At 37.1% G+C, this 20,315-nt stretch overlaps 1 protein-coding gene across 4 annotated transcripts in view; it reads left to right on the plus strand.

Moving 5' to 3' along the window:
- Positions 1-20,315, plus strand: part of LOC150103618 (proteolipid protein 2-like) — a 171,334-nt gene that overhangs the window by 117,826 nt on the left and 33,193 nt on the right. For all 4 annotated transcript variants that reach the window (XM_090397678.1, XM_090397676.1, XM_090397677.1 and 1 more), the window contains exons 4-5: positions 6,577-6,675; positions 19,938-20,110. In XM_090397678.1, coding sequence (XP_090253804.1) covers positions 6,577-6,675; positions 19,938-20,093 — 255 coding nt within the window. In that variant the 3' untranslated portion in view covers positions 20,094-20,110. The remainder of the gene's footprint in view (positions 1-6,576; positions 6,676-19,937; positions 20,111-20,315) is intronic.

The following is a 20,315-nucleotide window of genomic DNA, read 5'->3' on the forward strand; positions in this document are numbered from 1 at the left end:
TCGAGGTCGGAATGTTGTTATCCTGTTGTCAATGGAGATTAAGTTTTGTCCTCCATCTTTGAGAGAAGTACATAGTTTGGAGTAGGAAAGCCAGTTTTTGTTCCATATGAATCGATAGATAGTTGACTTTATTTGTTTGATGAATTGCACTGGTGACATGAGAATCTTTAGTGTATCCCATTTGGCTATTTGGTTAATGATTATTGTTCTCCCTCTCGTGGAGGCAGAGGCTTGTATTGCTGCCCCCTTTCCTAGTACTTGCTTGAAACGTTTGTTTAGTGTTTTCCAGTTCTTATCCACATAAGAGGGCGTGTTTCCTAGGTAAATCCCCAGGTATTTGTTTCCCTCTCTGCAGACCAGTTACCAGACATTGGGGAGTCGGTTCGGTTTGTACATTTGCCACACCACAGTCCTGTGCTTTTATGTGCGTTTAGTTTGGCTCCCGAGGCTGCCTGGTATTATTGGTATGCTGTTTGTATATTATGGAAGTCCTCTTCTTTGCGGGCTATAATTGTAACATCATTAGCATATTCTGTCAGGGTTGTGGTTTGGTAGGGAATTTTAGGACGGGATGCCCTAAGCAGCATGCTGAGTCTACATGAAAAGGACCCAATGGCAATTGTGTAAAGAAGTCTGGAAAGTGGACAGCCTTGTTTAATACCTCTGCTGTATGGTACAGTTATGGTAAGCCAGTTTATTTTCATGCAAAAGTGTCCTTGGCATACAATATCTTAATAGAGTGAATGATGCCTGAGCCAAAGGCCTTCAAGCAGCTGAAGAGGTATAGATGTTCAATGCGGTCGAAAGCTTTTTCTTGGTCTAATGTTACAAGACCCATTGTTTCACTGTTGTTGTTGGCTATGCTTATGAGGTGTAAGTTTTCATGGATAGATCTTCCAGGGATTTAATAGCCCTGATGCCTATTTATTATTTCGCTCAGAGCGGGTTTAAGTTTGTTGGCTTTTGATATAATTTTACAGTCAGTGTTTGTTTTGTGATGGAGATGGATCTCCAGTTTCCTAATTTCGTCGTGTCTCCTTTCTTTGGAATGAGTTTAATCACAGATGTTGTCATATTAAGTGAGAAGCCATTGGTATTCGCGTCGACAAAAATTCTGTAGAGAATAGGTCCAAGCTGTTCCCAGAAGGACTGGTAATACTCAGTGGTGAGCCCGTTTATGTCAGGAGATCTATCTTTAGGTAAGGAGGTGCAGGCAGTTGTCAAATCGTGTAGCGTGATGGGGAGTTCCGTATTTCGCTTTGTTGCTGTTGAAAGTCTTTTCACATCAGAGAGAATTATATTCGTGGCCTCCATAAATTTTGAGTTGGCTTGGTATAAATTTTTATAGTACTGCAAGGTATATAACAGGATTTCGTCATGATTTTCTATGATGTTTCCACTATCTGTTGTTATAGCAGATATAGTAGTACACTCTTGTTGGCATTTCTAGTGAGAAGAAATACTTTGTGGGTGCATCTATGAAGTTAATGTGTTTGTGTCGTGCTCTTATTAGTGCTCCTCTTGCAGAGTGCTCTGGGTGTGAGCATATGGTGACTTCTAGGGAGGACTGGTATTCCTCAGATTCCTGATGATGCAATTGTTGTTGTTGTTGCAGATTTTTAAGGACTGAATACTTATTCAAATTCCTCTGATGACTATATTTTTGGGTAAATACCCTAACTTTGGATTTAAAGAGTGACCACCAATCGGAAATTGATTGGGAAGTAGGCATATCTGTGATGAGAGTTTCGATATAGATTTTGGAAGTTCTGAGATATTCTGTATCCTGTAGTAGGCTGTTGTTAAATATCTATTATGCTCCTCCTTTGTGTCCAAGAATGCAAATGCTCAGAAGGATGGAATCATGGTCTGATGCATGAGATGGATGGTATGTGACTCTCCTGACGTAGGGTATTGTGTGCATCGATGTGTAGTATCTATCGAGCCATGCCTGGTATAGGTCACTGGTAGGACCACCTTTGGCTCTCCAGGAGAACACTTTCTCATGTGGGTTCAAGTGTCTGAAGGTATCAGTCAGCTCGTAGTCATTTATTACATCCTGGAGAAGCTGAGCTAGTGAGTGTCGATGTTCTTGGCATTGTTGTCTGTTCATTGCAGGATCCAGAGCACAGTTGAAATCCCCTGTCTGTATGATGTGGTTATTGACCTCGCTGAGGTGGTTTCGGACGAACTCTAGTACCTGCACTGCAAGCTGTTCGCTTTGTGGAATGCATATATTAATGATATGTATTTTCTTTCCTGTCTGAGTTTTAATGAGTGCATATATAGCACACCCAGGAAAGGTATCGATTATTTCTAATTTTAGAGTGCTGTTTTGGTGAATTCCAATGCTGACTCCTGATCCATGAAGTTGTATGGCAGGGCAGTGATATGGCCTGGTATATTGCATGGTATATGGCCAGTTCCTCCAGTGTTGATCTGAAGCTTTGCTGTTGCAATGGAAGTTTGTTTCCTGCAGCATAACTATTTCTGGCTGGCAGGCAAGGATATGCTGCAGGACCAGCCTGTTTCTCAGTGGTGTGGCACATTCTCTAGCATTTAGAGAGAGAAGGTTTACTGAGGTGCTCATTATTTTATTGTTTAGTTTTATTTTGGTGCGGTAATCCTCACTACCTTTACAGATAGTTAAGCTGCCGCTGGAATTCAAGCCTGTTGATCAGGTAATATATTCTTTTCCTGAGATTGGTGGTTTTACTTCTTCTTTTTCCTGCCAGAACAGTTCTTAATTCTTCCAGCTGGGTGATGAGGCCACTGATGTTGGCAGTGTAGTCATATGCTGTCAGCAGCTTTTGTGAAGAGCCTCAAAATTTTTTAAGAACGCTCTGAAGCTGCTCATTTGTAAATTGGCCTTCAGTATGAGGAAGACCTGCATTTCCAGTTTCCTCTTCGTCATCTGAGGACTCAAGAAGCTTGATCTCCCCCCCCCCCCCTCTGCAGGCTGTTGGAAGGGTTCCAGAATGCTTGGAGGCAAAGATTCACTGTTGCAGCTACACTGGTTTGTCTTTGGCTGTTTTTCCGTTTTTGTTTCTTGCTCCTCTTCGTTATTTTTATCTTTATCAGGGTTAGTTAGTTTGCTGTGTTCTGGTTCCTTTTCTCTAGGATTGCTTTTAATCGATATTGGTGGAGGTTCTTCTGAAAGTTGGGTTTCATTATTGCCACCACTTGATTTTGTCTCCTCAGTATTCAAATGAGAGTTGTTTCCATGAGACTTTTCTCGATTGTTAGGGATGCCCTGTTTTTTGGGGGTTGGCTGCTTCTGATTCTCTGATCCGCTAGGGTTGGTAGTATTGTTAACTGGTTTCTCATTTTTGGGTATATATATGGGCATAACTTCCTTAAATGACCTTCTTCGTGGCAGTAAAAGCATTGAGCAGCAACAGTAATATAAAAGGTATAGGGTACTCCATCTATTTCTGTGTTGATTATTTTAGGTATGGAGCTGATTGTGTTGTCACCAAAGTGCATCAGCTCTTTGCTCTCTTCTAAAGCTCTTGATGTGAGCGAATTCAGGCCTAGTTGTAGAGGCGCGTAGCATTTGGATTTTACCTGTCACTGGACTGTATTTTGAAAGTAATCCACGAAGCATTTGATGGCTTATTTCGTGTGGGACATTTGACACTGTTACTTTTGTGGGAGCTAGCCTAGCGTGATTGGTGAGACATTCATGTGGCATGCTCCGATGTTTATTCCCTTTTCAATTAATGTCTCAGATCAAGATACATTGTTAAAGTACATTTGTATGGTTCCGGCAACTCTTGAAATGTGAGTTATATTTTTTGCTGGAACATGCTTCACTACTGCATCTAGGTACTTTTCTAGTGGGGTATTTTCAATTGCGAAAATTACTATTCCGTTGTCTCAGGAAATGCAGTTAGTTAGCTGTACATTTGCACGCGCGGTGGTCGTCATTCCAGTATTAATTCACACGGAGGTATTAGCTACTATGTTGGCATAAGAGAGAGAGAGAGAGTACTGACTTTTGTCCATTGTTGTCCGGGGGGCTGAGACTGATGTCTTTTCTTTCTGTGGAGCTGTGGCTGTCGTCTTTTCCTTGGTTTTCGGAATCCTTCGACCTTGGATTGATTCCTGCTGAGCTCAGTGTGGACCGGCTGCTGCTGGTGATGTGCTGGGGTTTTTACTGGCCATTGCTTTGGGCGAATCCGGGAAAACGTAAGCTAGCACAATTTCCTGGCACTCGAGGGCATACTGTTGTAACAATAACCGAACAAACAATGGAAATTTTAAAAATTTTAAATAACTTTTCCTAGCTTCGCAAATTATAAATTGGTGGATGGCTGACCTGACAGATATCCAAAATTAGTATATGGCAGATGTGAGTCTTCAAGATTTAAAGAAACTAGTGGTGACCACAAGGATCAGTCCTTGGTCCACTGTTATTCAGTCTGTACATTAATGATATTGGGAAGGATTTTGACAGTCGACATACAGCTATTTGCTGATGATGCAAAGATAGGTAGGGTAATCAGGAATGCTGCTGATTTGCATTACTTGCAGAATGATTTGAATAGGCTGGCATTGTGGGCATGGGAAAATGGATGTCAGTAAATGCAAAGTCATGCACTTTGGTGTGATTAGATATCCAGTTATTATTATTATTATTATGTGACGCTTCCAATGTCGTATTATATTGGTCGGATTATGCTAGAAGAAACTGATCAAGCTAGGGATCTTGGAGTGTTAGTAGATAGCAAGTTGAAGTTCAGGGACCATGTAGCAAAGATTGCAAATACAACTCAAAAGATAATTGCAATGCTGGAATGAACTTTCATATATAAAGATAAGGGTGTCATTTTGCCTCTTTACAAAGCCTTGATAAGACCTCACTTGAACTATTGTGTGCAGGTCTGGTCTCCTAGTTTTCTGATACAGTGGAGACAGTGTGCAAAGGAGAGTGTTAAAAATGATATCAGAATTGTGGAATACTGATTATGAAGACAGATTGAGAATTTGCAGACTGCAGACACTAGCAAACAGGAGAAAGAGTGGTGATGTGATTGAGACTTACAAACTTCTGAAAGAGTCATACAGGATTTCAGTTGATGAAATTTTTCATTTTATGGAGAGTGGAGGAAGGATAAGAGGGCATCCTTGGAAGCCAGGAGTGAATGCTGCTAAGAAAGGGGTGAGGGCTTGCTTTTTCTCTCATAGATTAGTGCATCATTAGAATGGATTGCCATTGAATGTTGTGTGTTCAAGCAGTGTGAATGAATTCAAGAATAAGGGGCCATCCCTGGAAGTTACGAAAGGAAACTGTGAGAAAGAGGATGAGGAGTGGTTTCTTTGCATGGAGGGTGGTTGAACCATGGAATGCATTGCCTGATAGAGTGGTTTGATAGACTTTGTGTTTTCCTAGGAGGGACCTCCCTCGATGAGTCTTGATAGTCTTGTGTTTCTTAGAAAGGACCTCCCACGATGCGTCTTTTGACTCCATGAAGGCCTGAATAATAATAATAATAATAAGTATGATAGCCACTGCGTGTAGTATGTGGCCTCCCTCAATGAGTCCCTGACTCCCTGGAGGTCTCTCTTAATAATAATAACAAACAATAGCTAACTCATGTCACTGCCCACATTCCACATGATGTCTTTTTAGCTTATATTGTGAGGTTCCTACAAGATTTATCTTGTTTTAATGTTATAGTTCACATTTGCGTTTATTGCATTTTTTGAAATGTATTTGTAATCCAGAAGAATCCGCAAGTATTAGTGGCTAAACTAGTAGGTTTCATTATCTTTGTATTTATGACCAAATGAAATCCAGTTTATTTTATAATTATAAGAATATAAAATCTGATAATATTGAAGTCTTGACAGATAGGTTAATTTTGAGGAAAATTGTTGATATGAAGTTAATAATGATGTAATGCTTTCATGCAGTGCTATCATAATATCCTATACATACCCTTGAGGTTACATATCTGGAATTTGATGATGATCTCTCAGTGTTTGCATAAATTGCCTTTCCTTCTTGCCATATGTTTCTTCCTCCCATTTCTAGTCTATGTTTTTGTAGTTTGTCTCTATAATAATTATTTACCTATGATCATAGAGCTGATTTGATGCATGCAATATATATCTTCCTCTGCACTCAAGAGCTAACAAAAGAAATTTTCTATATATTTTGTCCTGTTGGCGTCTATCTTTAATGTTTTTGCCTCAAAATGCAGTTCCTCTTATGACAATATTTTGCATATACTTTATCTGCATATCACCTTTTTCCCTCCAGATGCAGAATTTTTACTTTGATGTACAGCATCATATATGATGCTCTGTGCTTTCCCATGGTCATATTGGAGTAAAAATTACAAATTACCTGATAAATAACAAGCTTACAAATCTGCAGGACAGAAAACCAGTCAGTAATCTCCATACTACTTTATATTACTATATATATAGATAGATAGAATTGTAAAATGTGCAGTTGGGAAAAAACTATTTCTTTTAAGCTTTTATTATAATCAATTTTATTTACTTATTCACGGCTCATTTATTTATATCACTGAAAGATTCTTTTGATAATGATCTATTTTTAAGGAACTTTTGTACTGTGCTACGTGGACATTGTTCTATATGATTGCAGCAATGGTTGTATCAGTGAAAGCGGGACGAGATGATGCCTGGGCAGCTGCTGGGGTAAGTGAATTACAAATGTGTAATTCTTTAATTGAAATCGACTAATATTATCAGTGATTAAATAAATATATCTGCATTGTTATTATTATAATATGGGTATCTCTACAGAGTCAGAAGACATCACAGTAGACCTTTATTGCCATGCTAGCCATTATTCACACAATACTTATCATACCTCTCCTTAAACTCATTCACAGACGAAGCACTTGCAACCACCTCTGTTAACCTATTTCACCCATTTACCATCTTACAAGCAAAAAATACTAGTCATGACATCCTTGTTAACCACACTCTTACACAATTTCTAAAGGTGACCCCTTGTTCTCTCCCATCCCACACTGTACTGAAAAAAAAAGATCATTAGTGTCAATCCTATAAAAAACCCTGTAATAACTTATATGCTTCTACCTTATCTTCTTTATCATGCCTATCAGCTAGTTCATGAATTCAAAGACCCAAACTATTTTCATAGGGAGCACCACAGACCTGCCATGAACTTTGTCACTCGCCTCTGACCACCACCCTCACTAATGAATCCAGACGACCAGATGTGGCATTATTAATGTTATAAAGGGGAATAATAACTTCCCCTTAATATATTTATACTGCAATACTCCTTTCATCCCCACAACCTCCGTGTGTGTGTATGTTAATTACCCCACTCTGCACACAGTTTACTTTCTTACAGAAGCAACCATTATAGACCAGTCAGTATCTCAGAGATGCTACTCTAATTAGGATCTGCATCCAGAGGACTAGATAATGCACTTTAATCCTCTATAGAATACAGCACGTATGTCAGGTCTTGTTTTAGAATTGGCTCACATTTTATAATTGAGTGACTGCAGAGTCAGTTAAGAAGCGACAGTACTTTTACCATAGTACTTTTGGCATTTGACAGGATTCCACACTGGAGAGTGTTACCCAAACTCAAAGGAATGAGTATACAAAATAGGCTTGTGACATGGATAGGATAGTAACTAACTCACAGGTTTTAGAGAGTATGCTGGAGAGTCTGAAAAAAAGAGGGTGACCACAAAACTTCAGACTATCCTCATACAGAGAATTCCAAAAACCCATCACGAGCTTGGTCACTCATCTTTGAAACCTCTCCACTGCCTCCTAATCATTCCTTATATCATCCTGATCACCAAGAAACCCATGCAACCAAATCTGTGCACAGAGATCAAGATAAAGCAGAATCATGGCCTTATAAAAAGTGTTAAAAAGCTGTATCTTTACTTACTAGTGTGTTTTCAATATGTGGCACGTGTTGTGACGAGAGGTAGTAGTCTATTTGAATGGTTCTACAAAAAGTTTTTTTCCCCCCTAAATTATGTGTAGATTTGTATAATAGTGCTTTTGTGTAATTTGTATAATAGCCAGACTGAATATAATCATTGTATTGTGGCATTATAGTTCTAAAAGTGTTCACTTCAGTTTTTTATTGTGATTAATGTGGAAGTGTTTTAACATTACAAAAATGGTGGCAGTGGCAGTAAAGAAGTGTATGCCAGAAGCGTGGAAGCATCTTGGAAATCAAGTTTTTCCCTGGGCTTATTATTATTATTATTTCCCAAGACCTCATGGAGTCAAAGACTCATCTGGGAGGTCCTTTTATCACACACACATCTCATCATACCGTGTCTTAAACACACTCAAACTCCTTGCAGACACCACACTCTTAGGCAAGGCATTCCAATCATTCACAACTCTGCACGAAAAAAAACCTGCCTCTCACTCCCCTACTCACACCCTCTTTATACAGTTTCCAGGGATGACTTCTGGTTCTCCCCTGATCTCCCACTATTCTCTGTAGAACTTTTCCACCATTGATCTTATAACAACCCCTTACCAACTTGTAGGTCTCTATCATATCTCCCCTCTTCCTTCTCTCCACCAAACTCTGCAAATTACATCTTCTCAATCTTTCCTCATACTCAATATTCCAGAGGTCAGAAACTACCTTAGTCAGTTGCCTTTGGACCCTTTCCAACATCTCTTCATCCTTCTGAAAACCCAGTGACCAAATCTGGGCACAATAGTTCATGTGTGGCCTAATCAAAGCCTTATACAATGGAACAAGAATCTCCCTACTTCTACACATCAGTGTCCTCCGCATCATTCCCAGAAGCCTTTGTGTTGTCTTCACAATTTTGGCGACGTGTCCCCTAAATTTTAAATGGACTACGACACTGCGACACTGCAGCAACCCAAGGAAAAAAATGAAAAAATTAAATTTTGTTTGTGTTTATAAATAATAACAATGCTTACATTATATAAATGCAATACAACATGTTAACGGTCACAGCTTATGTTTCGACATTGATTGAATAGTTAATACTTTTCACAGTGGATAACATGCATGTTTACATATTTCATGTAAACGTTCAAAAATGTTAAAGATTTAAGAGTGTTAGATGGAATGATAAAAAGTAACATGTTACGGTATGTGAGGTGCAACGAAAGTCTAGGACGTTCCAAACGTGAGAACAGCATTACCAGGAATAATAAGGGAATGAATGGCAGTGCTTGCAACAGCAATAACAGAAGTGATGTGGAAGAGCTTAGGCAAGACTTAATGAAAATGAAGAGTCAAGTTAAATGTATAGAGGAGGAAATTGAATGTTTAATGAAGCGCATAACTAGTGTAAATGACAAGGAAGTTAATAAGAAGAAGCTAATATCTAATGACGATAGGGTTGCTTTATATAGTGACTCAATAATTAATGGTGTGGGATAAGATGAAGTGCACAAGACATGTTTTACAGGTGGCATAATAAAACAAATATCAGATGCTTGCATAGAAGGAAGGAAGAAAGGAAGAAATGGGCATCAAAATTAGTGGTGGGCACAAACAAATTACTTGAATATTGTGACAAAGAACATGGAAAAGGATTTGAAGAAGTTGTTGCAGGAAGTGAAGAATAATAGTGTCGTTGGGAAAGTGGTTAGTTTGTTGCCCAGATATGACAGTAGTGAACTGAGAAGGAGAGCAACAATTCTGAATGACAAAATGGCTAAATTGTGTCAGGCAGAGAGTGTTTGATTTGAGAATGTATAGAATGAATTTGAAGGGAAGTTAGAATGGTTCAGAGATGATGGAATGCATTTGAATGGGTTTGGTGTTGGTCATTTGGAGCAACTGCCGTTTAATAAGAATGCACAGGGTCCATACAAAATTAACACGACTAAGAATCAGAGAGAGAGGTTGAAGAGCAGGTTGTGGAATGATGGGAAGAGGATGGATACCAGTGGCGGCCCGTACATAAGCACTGTGACACTGCAGCACCCCCAAGGAAAAAATGAAAAAATTAAATTTTGTTTGTGTTTATAAATAATAACAATGCTTACATTATATAAACGCAATACAACATGTTAAAGGTCACAGCTTATGTTTCGACATTGATTGAATAGTTAATAATTGGAATTGTTCGATTAACTCTTTAGATTGCAAAACAAATACACTGCGATCTAATGCAGTGTCCATATTATCACATTCAACCAACTGCAGCCAGACTCGCCGATATTCGTTTGCGCTTCTCATTGCATGTAACTAGTGAATCTGACACTGCTCTTTGGGCAGTGTATAGTATGCTTGCGCGTGTTATTTCTGTGAGATACGAAAGGGTGAACTATTTTTTTTTTTTTTTGCAATCTTATTTTATTTTGTTAAAATAACATATAATTATTTATTTATTATAGATACAAGGCTGAATTATGACGAGTGTCACTGTTGAAAATATGAAAATAATTATATTTTTTCAATTATTACACGAAACAAATACACTGCGATCTAACGTAGTGTGAGAATGATCGCACCAATTGCAGGTAGACCCGCCGATATTCATTTACGCTTAACGGGCAGTGTATCATATGCTTGCGCTCATTATTTCTGTGAGATACGAAACTTTTGTTATTGGTGTTTGTCCGTGGTAAGGGTGAAATATTTTTAATAAAGCCATTTTTAACATGTAAATTTATTTATTAATAAATTGGTTACTGATTAGGAAAAACCGAATTTTTTAAAAATTTTATTTTGTATATGCAGCACCCCCACTTAAAATTGTCACCAGCCGCCACTAATAGATACAAAGGTGAGGAAGTGATTATAGCAGAGCAAAGTGATGCAGTGCAAAACAGTGGGGATGATAAGAATATAAATGAAAATCAGTCAGGATCAAGGAAATGGGGATGGTCAGAATGAAGAGAGAAGTGCACTATATCAGAGAGAGTAAAAAGAGTGATTGTGTTGATGGGATGGCCTCAAAGAGTGGAGAATTGTTATACTTGTATACTAATGAACAGAGTATCAGAAATAAAGGGGCTGAGTTTGTAGCATCGATTGAATCAGTATGTCCAAACATAATTGGCATAAATGAAATTTGGTTGACTGAGGATGATATACTGTCAGGACATGAAATGGTAGGATATAGAATTTTCTGAAATGATAGAAAGATGAAGAGAAGAAGGGGGTGTATTGTTAATGGTAGCAGAGGAATTGTGTCCTTCAAGAGTCGAAGTAGAAAATAGTAGTACATGTGAGAATTTTGAAGCTGTTTGGTGTGAAGTTGAGATCAATAGAATACCTATTGATACCTATTAGATATATCTAACAGAATGCTGTTATAGACCAGGGAATGTGAAGAGGGAGAGTATCAATTGTGAAATGTTTAGACAATTAGTTGGGCAAGTAAAAAAGATGATCCTAATGGGTAATGTTAATTATAGGAATGTGGATTGGAAAGAAGAGATAGTGTATAGTAACAAGGAGAGTGAATTTGTAGAGTTTCTGCAGGATAACTATCTGAAGCAGCAGCATGTAATGGAAGCAACACGAGGTTTATCGGTGTTAGAGTTGGCAATATCCTCACAGGCTGTAGTTGTGAATGAGGTATCAACACTGCCACCTGTTGGTGAAAGTGATCATCAGAGGTATCGGTTTTGAAGGTAGTCAAACAGGAAAAAGTTGTTATCATGAAAGTCTGTATGTGGCACTATAAGGTGGGTGATTATCAGAAGCTCCATGGTCAACTAGCATCAATACATTGGGTTGATGAATTGCGTAGAAAAGATGTTGACAGTGCATGGGAAATGATAAGGCAGTATCTAATACAAGCAATGCATAAGTGCATATCAAGAGTTAAGTGAATAAATAGAGTAGGAATTAGATGGATGAACGGTGAAGTCAAGCAAGCAGTGTTACAAAAGAAGTTATTATGGAGGAAGTACAAGCAGTTTGCAGTGAATAGATGCATGAAGAATATAAAGTGCAGGTCAGAAAAGTGACAAGCATGAGTAGAAAAGAAAAAGTAGAATATAAGAAGAGATTAGCCAGTCATGTCAAAGCTAATCCAAGCGATTTTTTCTGCTATGTGGCAAGCAAGAGGAAAAATAATTATGGTAGGTTGATGCTGGTGGATGGTTATGGCAGTGGAGTAACCATAGGAAATGTTATTTAACGAACACTTCATGAGTGTATATCATAGTGGCGTGAATGATGCTGTGCAACATGCAGAAGGGAGGCAAAAATTAAGAGAATTAAAGGTGAAAGAATCAGACATGTATCAAGTGTTGCTTGGGTTAGAATGTTAATAAGATTCTGGGAGTGGATGACATATCACCACGTATTTTTAAAGAATGTGCAAAAGAGTTAGCCATGTCCTTGTCCTTGTTATTTAATGAGAGCCTTATAGTGGATAAAGTTCCTAAGGCATGGAAAGAAGGCAAAATAATACCTCTCCACAAGCATGGTTTAAGAACAGAAGTTTCCAATTATAGACTGGTCTGTGTGTCTGCAGTTGTGATCAAAGTGTTGTAAAAATTGATTGAAAACAGAATACAGGATTGGGTTGATGAACATAAGATTCTCTATGATGGTCAGCATGGATTTGTGAAGGGAAGGTCTTGTTTTAGCAATCTGCTTATGTTTTATGATAAGGTGATGAATGTTTTGGATAAGGATGAATTATATACAGTGATATTCTTGGACTTTGCAAAAGCATTCAATAGATTACAACATGATAAGTTGTGTACAAGCTGCAGAGGATAGGAATGTATAGTATATGGGTTTAGATGGATTGGAGATTGACTCTCTTCACAATATCAGCAAGTTGTATATGATGGAGCTGTGTCTCAGAAAAGGAAGGTGACCAGTGGCATGCCTCGGGGTTCTGTTCTTGGATCCCTACTGTTCAGTTTGTTAATGATATTTCTTGTGGGTTGATTGGAGATCTTCAAATGTTTGCCAATGATGCAAAGTTAGGTAGAATTATCAGGAGTAGTGCTGATGTTAATTCTGTACAGGAAGATTTGAATAAGTGTGGTTGCATTTTTAATGTTAATAAATGCAAGTTGTTATGCTTTGGGATACAGAGACATAAGACTACATACTGTATTGGTGGAGCTGTACTTCAGGAAGTGGATTTGGGATCTTGAAGTGATGGTGGACAGTGGACTGAAGTTCTGATGGCATGTTGCATGTGTTGCAAAGACTGCACATTGTATTGCTGCTGTGATAAAAAGTACATTGACTTGTAGGGATAAGGACATGGTGGGGCATCTATATAAGGCATTGGTCACCTAGTTTTCATTGTGATGTAGAAACATTAGAGAGGATTCAAAGACGGATGACCAAAGTGATAACAGGACACTGGAGTGTTGGTTATGAAGAGCGTTTGAGAGAATGTGGATTACAGAGTTGGTGGATAGGAGGAAAAGTGGAGATATGATAGAGACCTTCAAATTAGTTAAGGGATTCTATCAGATTAATACAGAAGGAATTATAAAAAAAAGTGGATGTTAAGATGGAAAGAACGAGGGCCATCCTTGGAAGTTGCATAGGGATGTGGTGAAAAAGGGAGGGAGGAGTAGATTTTTTTACATGGGAAGTTATTAGTGAGTGGAATGATTGCCTGAGTGCATTTTGAGAGCAGGTAGTGTAAATGACTTCCAAGCACATTACAATAGACATGTTGCTGGTTGAGTTGGCCTCCCAAGATGAGTGTGTTGACTCCATGGAGGTTACCAAATAATAATAATCATATCCAAGTAATCCTTAGAGCAGTTTTGCCAGTTTCAGCAATATGTCCTCTGAACTTCCTACTCCTTGTCCACCATTATCCCCCAAGTCCCTAGACTTTTCAATTCCTGCATACCATCAATATCATATACATTATGTAATCTTTCAACCCAAAGTGCATAACTTTACATTTTGCAATTAAATTAACAACCATTATCTTTCTCCCACAATGCCAATTTATTTAAATCATCCTGCAGGATATCTACATCACCTTTATCAACTATTGCCTACTCAGCAAACTACTGAATATCCTCCTTTAAATCATTCCCTATATCATTAATATATAAATTAATGAGCAATGACACTAATACAGAGCTCTGATGCGCTCCACTAGTTACCCTGATTCTCCTAAATTCCACTCCACCATATGCTACTCTCTGGTATGTATCTGTCAGCCATCTCCTCATTCATGCCACTGGCTTCATATCATTCCCAATTTCTCCAACTTTTGTAATAGTGTTCCAAGCAGCAATCTGTCAAATGCCTTTGCAAAGTCTAGCAGTATCACAGTGTAGCCATTTCTCTTATCTAATTCTGTAGTTCACTCTTATAAAATATGAGCAAATTCAGTGGCGGCCGGTGAAAATTTTAAGTGGTGGTGCTGCATATACAAAATAAAAAATAAAATAAAATAAAAAACACTTTTTTCTCTAATCAGTAACCAATTTATTAATAAATAAATTTACATATTAAAAAATTACTTTATTAAAAATATTTCACCTTCACCACGAACAAATACCAATAATAAAAGTTTTGTATCTCACAGAAATAACGTGCGCATGCATACAATTTATCTGTAAGCAACGCTGCCCAAATGAGCAGTGTCAGAATCACTTGTGACGTGCAATGACAAGCGTAAACGAATATCGGCAAGTCTAGCTGCAATTGGTGCGATAATTCTGACACTGCGTTAGATTGCACTGCATTTGTTTCGTGTAACGATAATTGAAAAAATATAATTCTTTTCATATTTTCAACAGTGACACTCATCATAATTCAGCCTTGTATCTATAATAAATAAATAATTATATGTTATTTTAACAAAATAAAATAAGATTTACAAAAAATAGTTAACCCTCACCACGAACACACACCAATAATAAAAGTTTCTTATCTCACAGAAATAACGCTTGCAAGCATACGGTACACTGCCCAAACGAGCAATGTCGGAATCACTTGTAACATGCAATGAGAAGCACAAACGAATATCGGCGAGTCTAGCTGCAATGTGATAATTCTGACACTGCATTCGCAGTGCATTTGTTTAGTAATCTAAAGCGTTAATCGAACAATTCCAGTTATTAACTATTCAATCAATGTCGAAACATAAACTGTAACCTTTAGCATGTTGTATTGCATTTATATAATGTTGTAAGCATTGTTATTATTTATAAACACAGACAAAATTTAATATTTTTCATTTTTTTCTTGGAGGTGCTGCAGTGTCGCAGTGCTTATGTACAAGCCGCCACTCAGCAAATTACTAAGGCAAGACCTACCTTTTACAAAGCCATGCTGTCCACTGTAGAGTATTGCATTACCATCCACTCACTGCTAGATCAACTTTGGTTAGCCAACTTTTCCATTACTTTAACCACCACTCATAAGATATTAACTGGTCTGTAATTTTCTGCTTTTGTCTTGTAGTCACTTTTATCATCTTTCCACTCTCTTGGGACCTTGCCAGAGCTGAAACATAAATTAAACAACTTCATCAGAGGCACTGCCCATTCTCTTGCACATTCACATAGCTTATGGGTGGACATGCAATCCAGTCTCACTGCTGTATTCACACTGATATTTTTCATTATGCTGAGCATCTCGATTCTCATCTCAGTCTCATCAGCAACTACAAAATCTCTGCCTGGATGATATACCTTTTGCAAAGTGATCATTCAGCAACTCTTCCTCTTATCTGCAACATAGTGAAAAAACTCATTTGGATTTACTTTAGTCTGCTTAGCTAATTTTCTCTCATAATCTTATTTGGCCTTTCTTGCCATACTGGTCAATCTTCTTGCATGCACGTGTGCTGCTCATGAGTATACTGATCACCTTTTTCTGTGTATTCCTACCACAATTTTGTGCAACTACTGCTTTATATCTCTACTCATCCACTTAATCACCATTTTTTTATCCTCCTGACTAGATATGCAGTCTGATATTGCTTCTCTCAAACAATCCCTGACTACTTCCCATGCGCTATTGATATTCTTTCCTTGTATCTTCTTAAGCTATGACATTGCTCCAATCTGCTTCCTATATCTGTTATAATTACCAGCTTTATAGTTCAACATGAACCCTTTCTTGATAGAGAATTCCACATAATTTTGGCAACCTCCCAGAACAGGACTTCATTAGAGAAAGTGACCATACAGATCTGTTCTAAGACTATGCCATTCCAGACTGCATGTGGTTACTTTCCCTGGTTGGAGGCACTGTGTCTACCTTGGTTATGGATACATTTTCTGATGCTGTTATCAGATCCAGCACTCTCAATCTCCTGGTTCTCTCCATGACATGCTGTTTCAGATAATTATCCCTTAGCAACTCTCTTGTCATGCCCCTTTCCTCCATCTAATCTGTGTTTCTGCAGTTGTATTCCTCCATAATAATTGCATAGCCTGCACTCATTGTGTTAATATGCTGATGTGTGGTATCCACATTATCCTTCAGACCATCTGATCTGTGTCAGCAGCTAGCAGTATGTTTTCTATTATGGATCTCTATCTTACACCAGATATAGTACGCCCACAGATTCGAGACCCTTTGACACTTCTGAGCATGTCACCAAAAGGAGAATCCATTCTGATAATATGGTAATCAATCCATCTTCTGGAATGAGTTTGTTTATTTTTACAGGTCAGAAAATTTAGCTTTTCTTTTACGAACATTGTAGTTTTTAAACTAGTACAGTGACAGGCAAGAAAGCACATGATTTCGCGTGTTGGTGACCTATTCATACATCCTTCATTTCTTTCTCCCCTTCATCATGAATCGACTATTCTTGGCAGAAAGCCAAATGGAGCTCTACAAAGTGTGAGCGTACTATAAATGAACTATCTCCCAAAGAGAGATGTGATATCCTCCTTAGCTTCTATTATTAGTTCATGTTCTTCAGCTATCATTATCAAATCTCACCTCCTGTCCTCTTTCCTGTATCCTTCTTGAAAATACAGTACCTTTCATGTTCTGTTCCTGTAATGATATCATTATCTGTTTGTTTTAACGACTGTCAACCAAGTCTTGTTAAAACATCTCCTTGGACTCACAGTTGCCCTTGCATAACATCATTCCCCCATCCCATTCAGATTTGAAACCTCTGAAACTGCATTCAACACTGAAAAATCATTTCCATAGATACACTTGTTTGTTCTGAAGTGACTGAGACTGCATTCCTCATAATGCTTCTAGTTTTTCTAATCTTGCACTTCTGACTGCTTGCTGAACAACACTCTCTCTCCAAACATCTAACTCCAAAACCATTCAAATACAGTCCATCAGACATATACAAATATTTCGTCCCTCAGTGAAATTATGCAAATTGAATCAGACTTGTAGAATGTGGTCGTCAAAGTTTGAATAATAGATGGAAGAGAGAGGAAACAATAGAAACATATAAGTTCATAAGAAGAATTACAGCTCAAGGCTGTGTAAACTTGGGATCATCCCTGGAAACTAAGTAAAGGTTGTGCTTAGAAAACATGAGATTCAGGCTCTTTTCATGACTTTTGTGTGTGTGGAATGTGCTAATCAGTGAATGCATCTTCCATGATTGTTTTAAAAAGATAAAGGTACTATACATTGTGTAACCTACAAGATCCATTCTTGATAAGTTCTTGATTCCCTGGAGGACCTTACATAATAACAATAATAACTAGATTTTGTAAAAACATTGGAATGAGAATACAGTATGTAGCAATAAACTATTATTTAGGTTGTGGTAAAGATGAGGTGGAACTAAGAAAATGATAATATGCTTAGTGCTGCAGTTTTGTGCTCCCTTCTATTACATGACTTATATATCAATGATATTGAAAAAGTTTTAAAAGATATTCATTTGCTGTCTGAGGCTGAAAGTTGAGAACAGTATGAGAGATAAGTGAGAGATCTTGAAGATGGTTTAGATTAAAATCATGGATTAAAATACAGCCCAACAGTGTATTTTCAGAATAAACAATTGTTAATTTGTTAATGATCATCTGCAGACTTCTATTTCATATATGAAATTATTCATTATATCAACAATACAATATTAATTTCTTTAAATTTAAATCAGTAGCATAAATTAATGTTTTACTGTGGATATACAAAGTAATTTTATATAATTAATGACCATGTTAAATTAGCAAACCAGTTTAAAAAATAAATAACTAAAAATAATCATACATTTTTCATTTTAATCAAATGTATATACATAATAAGATGGAAGGAATACAATGAAGATCTATATGACAAGGAAAATATACCAAATGAGTTGCCATTAGAAGATATAAAGAAGGTAAATGAAGATGATCTGGGCCCAGAGATTTTGAAGACAGAAGTAGAAATGGCCATTAAAAAACTAAAATGTGGAAAGGCAGAAGGAATAGATAAATACCTGCAGAATTCCTGAAACAACTTCAGAAGAAAAGAACTGAAGAAATAACCAAAATAATAAATTTAATTTTTAACAAAGGAGAACTACCAAAATATTTTATGACCTTAATAGTTATACCTATACCAATGAAAAGTAATGCAGTGAACTGCAAGGATTTTAGAACAATAAGCCTCATTTCCCATACATCAAAAATACTTACGAGACTCTTAACACGAAGAATTGCATCTAAAGTGGAAGAATTTCTTGGAGAAGATCAGTTTTGTTTCAGGAAGGATAGGAGAACAAGAGATGCAATTGGACTGTTAAGAATAGTAAGTGAAAGAAGTCTAGAAGTGAATAAAGATGTTAACATTTGTTATATAGATTTTGAGAAAGCTTTTGACTGTGTAAAATGAGATAATATGGTGGAAGTAATGGAAAAGATTGGTATAGATTGGAAAGACAGAAGGCTAATTATCACACTATATATTGGAAAACTGCCATGGTGAGAGACATATATGGTATAACAGAACCAGGTATCATTGGACGAGGAGTAAGACAAGGCTGTTCTCTGTCACCAATTTTGTTCAACATGTATTCCGAAGCAATGCTAAAAGAAGCACTGGAGAATTCAGAAGAAGGAATAAGGATTGGAGGTAGACAGATATTCGCAATAATATACGCAGATGACAAGGCATTAGTATCAAACACTGAAACAGGACTACAACATCTGTTGAACAGATTACTGGAATCCTGTATCAATTATGAAATGAAAATTAACATCAGAAAAACAAAGGTGATGAAAATAACAAGGAAAGAGGCAAATATGGATATCAGAATAAATGGGGAAAAATTGAATCAAGTAAGAAGACATTTAAATATCTATGAAGTGTTATTGGCAGTGATGGAAGATGTAAAAGTGACATAAAAGCAGGAATAGCAATGGGAAGAGATGCCTTTAATAGAAAATGGAATTAATTCAGAAGTAAAATGGATAGAAATCTAAAGAAAAGACTAATAAAATGTTATGTGTGGAGTGTTGCCCTCTATGCATCTGAAACTTTGACATTAAAGAAAGAAGAAATTAAGATTTTGGAAAGCTTTGAGATGTGGATTTGGAGAAGGATGGAAAAAATCAAATGGACAGATAAAATATCTAATGAAGAAGTCTTAAAAAGAGTAGAAGAAGAAAGAAGTCTGTTAAGGAGGATAAAAAGAAGCAAGGGAAACCGGATCAGACATATTCTGAGAGGGAATGGAATCCAGAGATGCCATCGTAGGAAAAATAGACAGAAAAAGACCCAGAGGAAGAGTAAGGAAAACAATGCTAGATGACATGCTCAAGAGAGACATGTACACAACCTTGAAAGAGAAGGCTCAGAACAGAAGAGAGTGGAAGGAAAGTTTCTGCTACTCAAAGAAGAATCTGCTCAATTGCAGAATACTAAAGAAGAAAAAGCTATACATAATACACAATTAAAAATAGTATCAGCCTATATTATTTTACTCCTCTTAACTTTCATGCATTATTTTATGAATTATATTGCAACTCATATAGTATAATCATATATACATCTATAATATCACTAAATTTTTTCTTAGTTCTTTGGGTTCCTGGGAGCCATTCTCTATGCAATTGACTGTTATGACAAATATAAATGCTGGAGAGATGGTTTGCCTGCTCAAGGAGAGAAGCCAGTGATCACAATAGGTTCTCCCATTACATCTCCCACTAGTCCTAACTACACAGCATATTAAATCATCAAAATAAAAAGGTAAGTAATATACTGTTTAGATTATATTTGGTCATTCAAACATATAATTAAATTGAAATATATGTTGTTCTTTAATTGACCATGATTTATTAACATCTAATACCAACAAGTTTTGCCGAAGGGCTGTCTGGCTTCTGCAGGGCTTATAACGGTAAGAGAAAAAAACTTAAAGTGGCTAGTACAGAGAAAATGGAGTAACACTATC

This window comes from Typopeltis vanoorti, chromosome 9, assembly GCF_054136105.1.
Source record: "Typopeltis vanoorti isolate ZY-2024b chromosome 9, IOZ_Tvanoo_1.0, whole genome shotgun sequence".
Classification (NCBI taxonomy): Eukaryota; Metazoa; Arthropoda; class Arachnida; order Uropygi; family Thelyphonidae; genus Typopeltis; species Typopeltis vanoorti.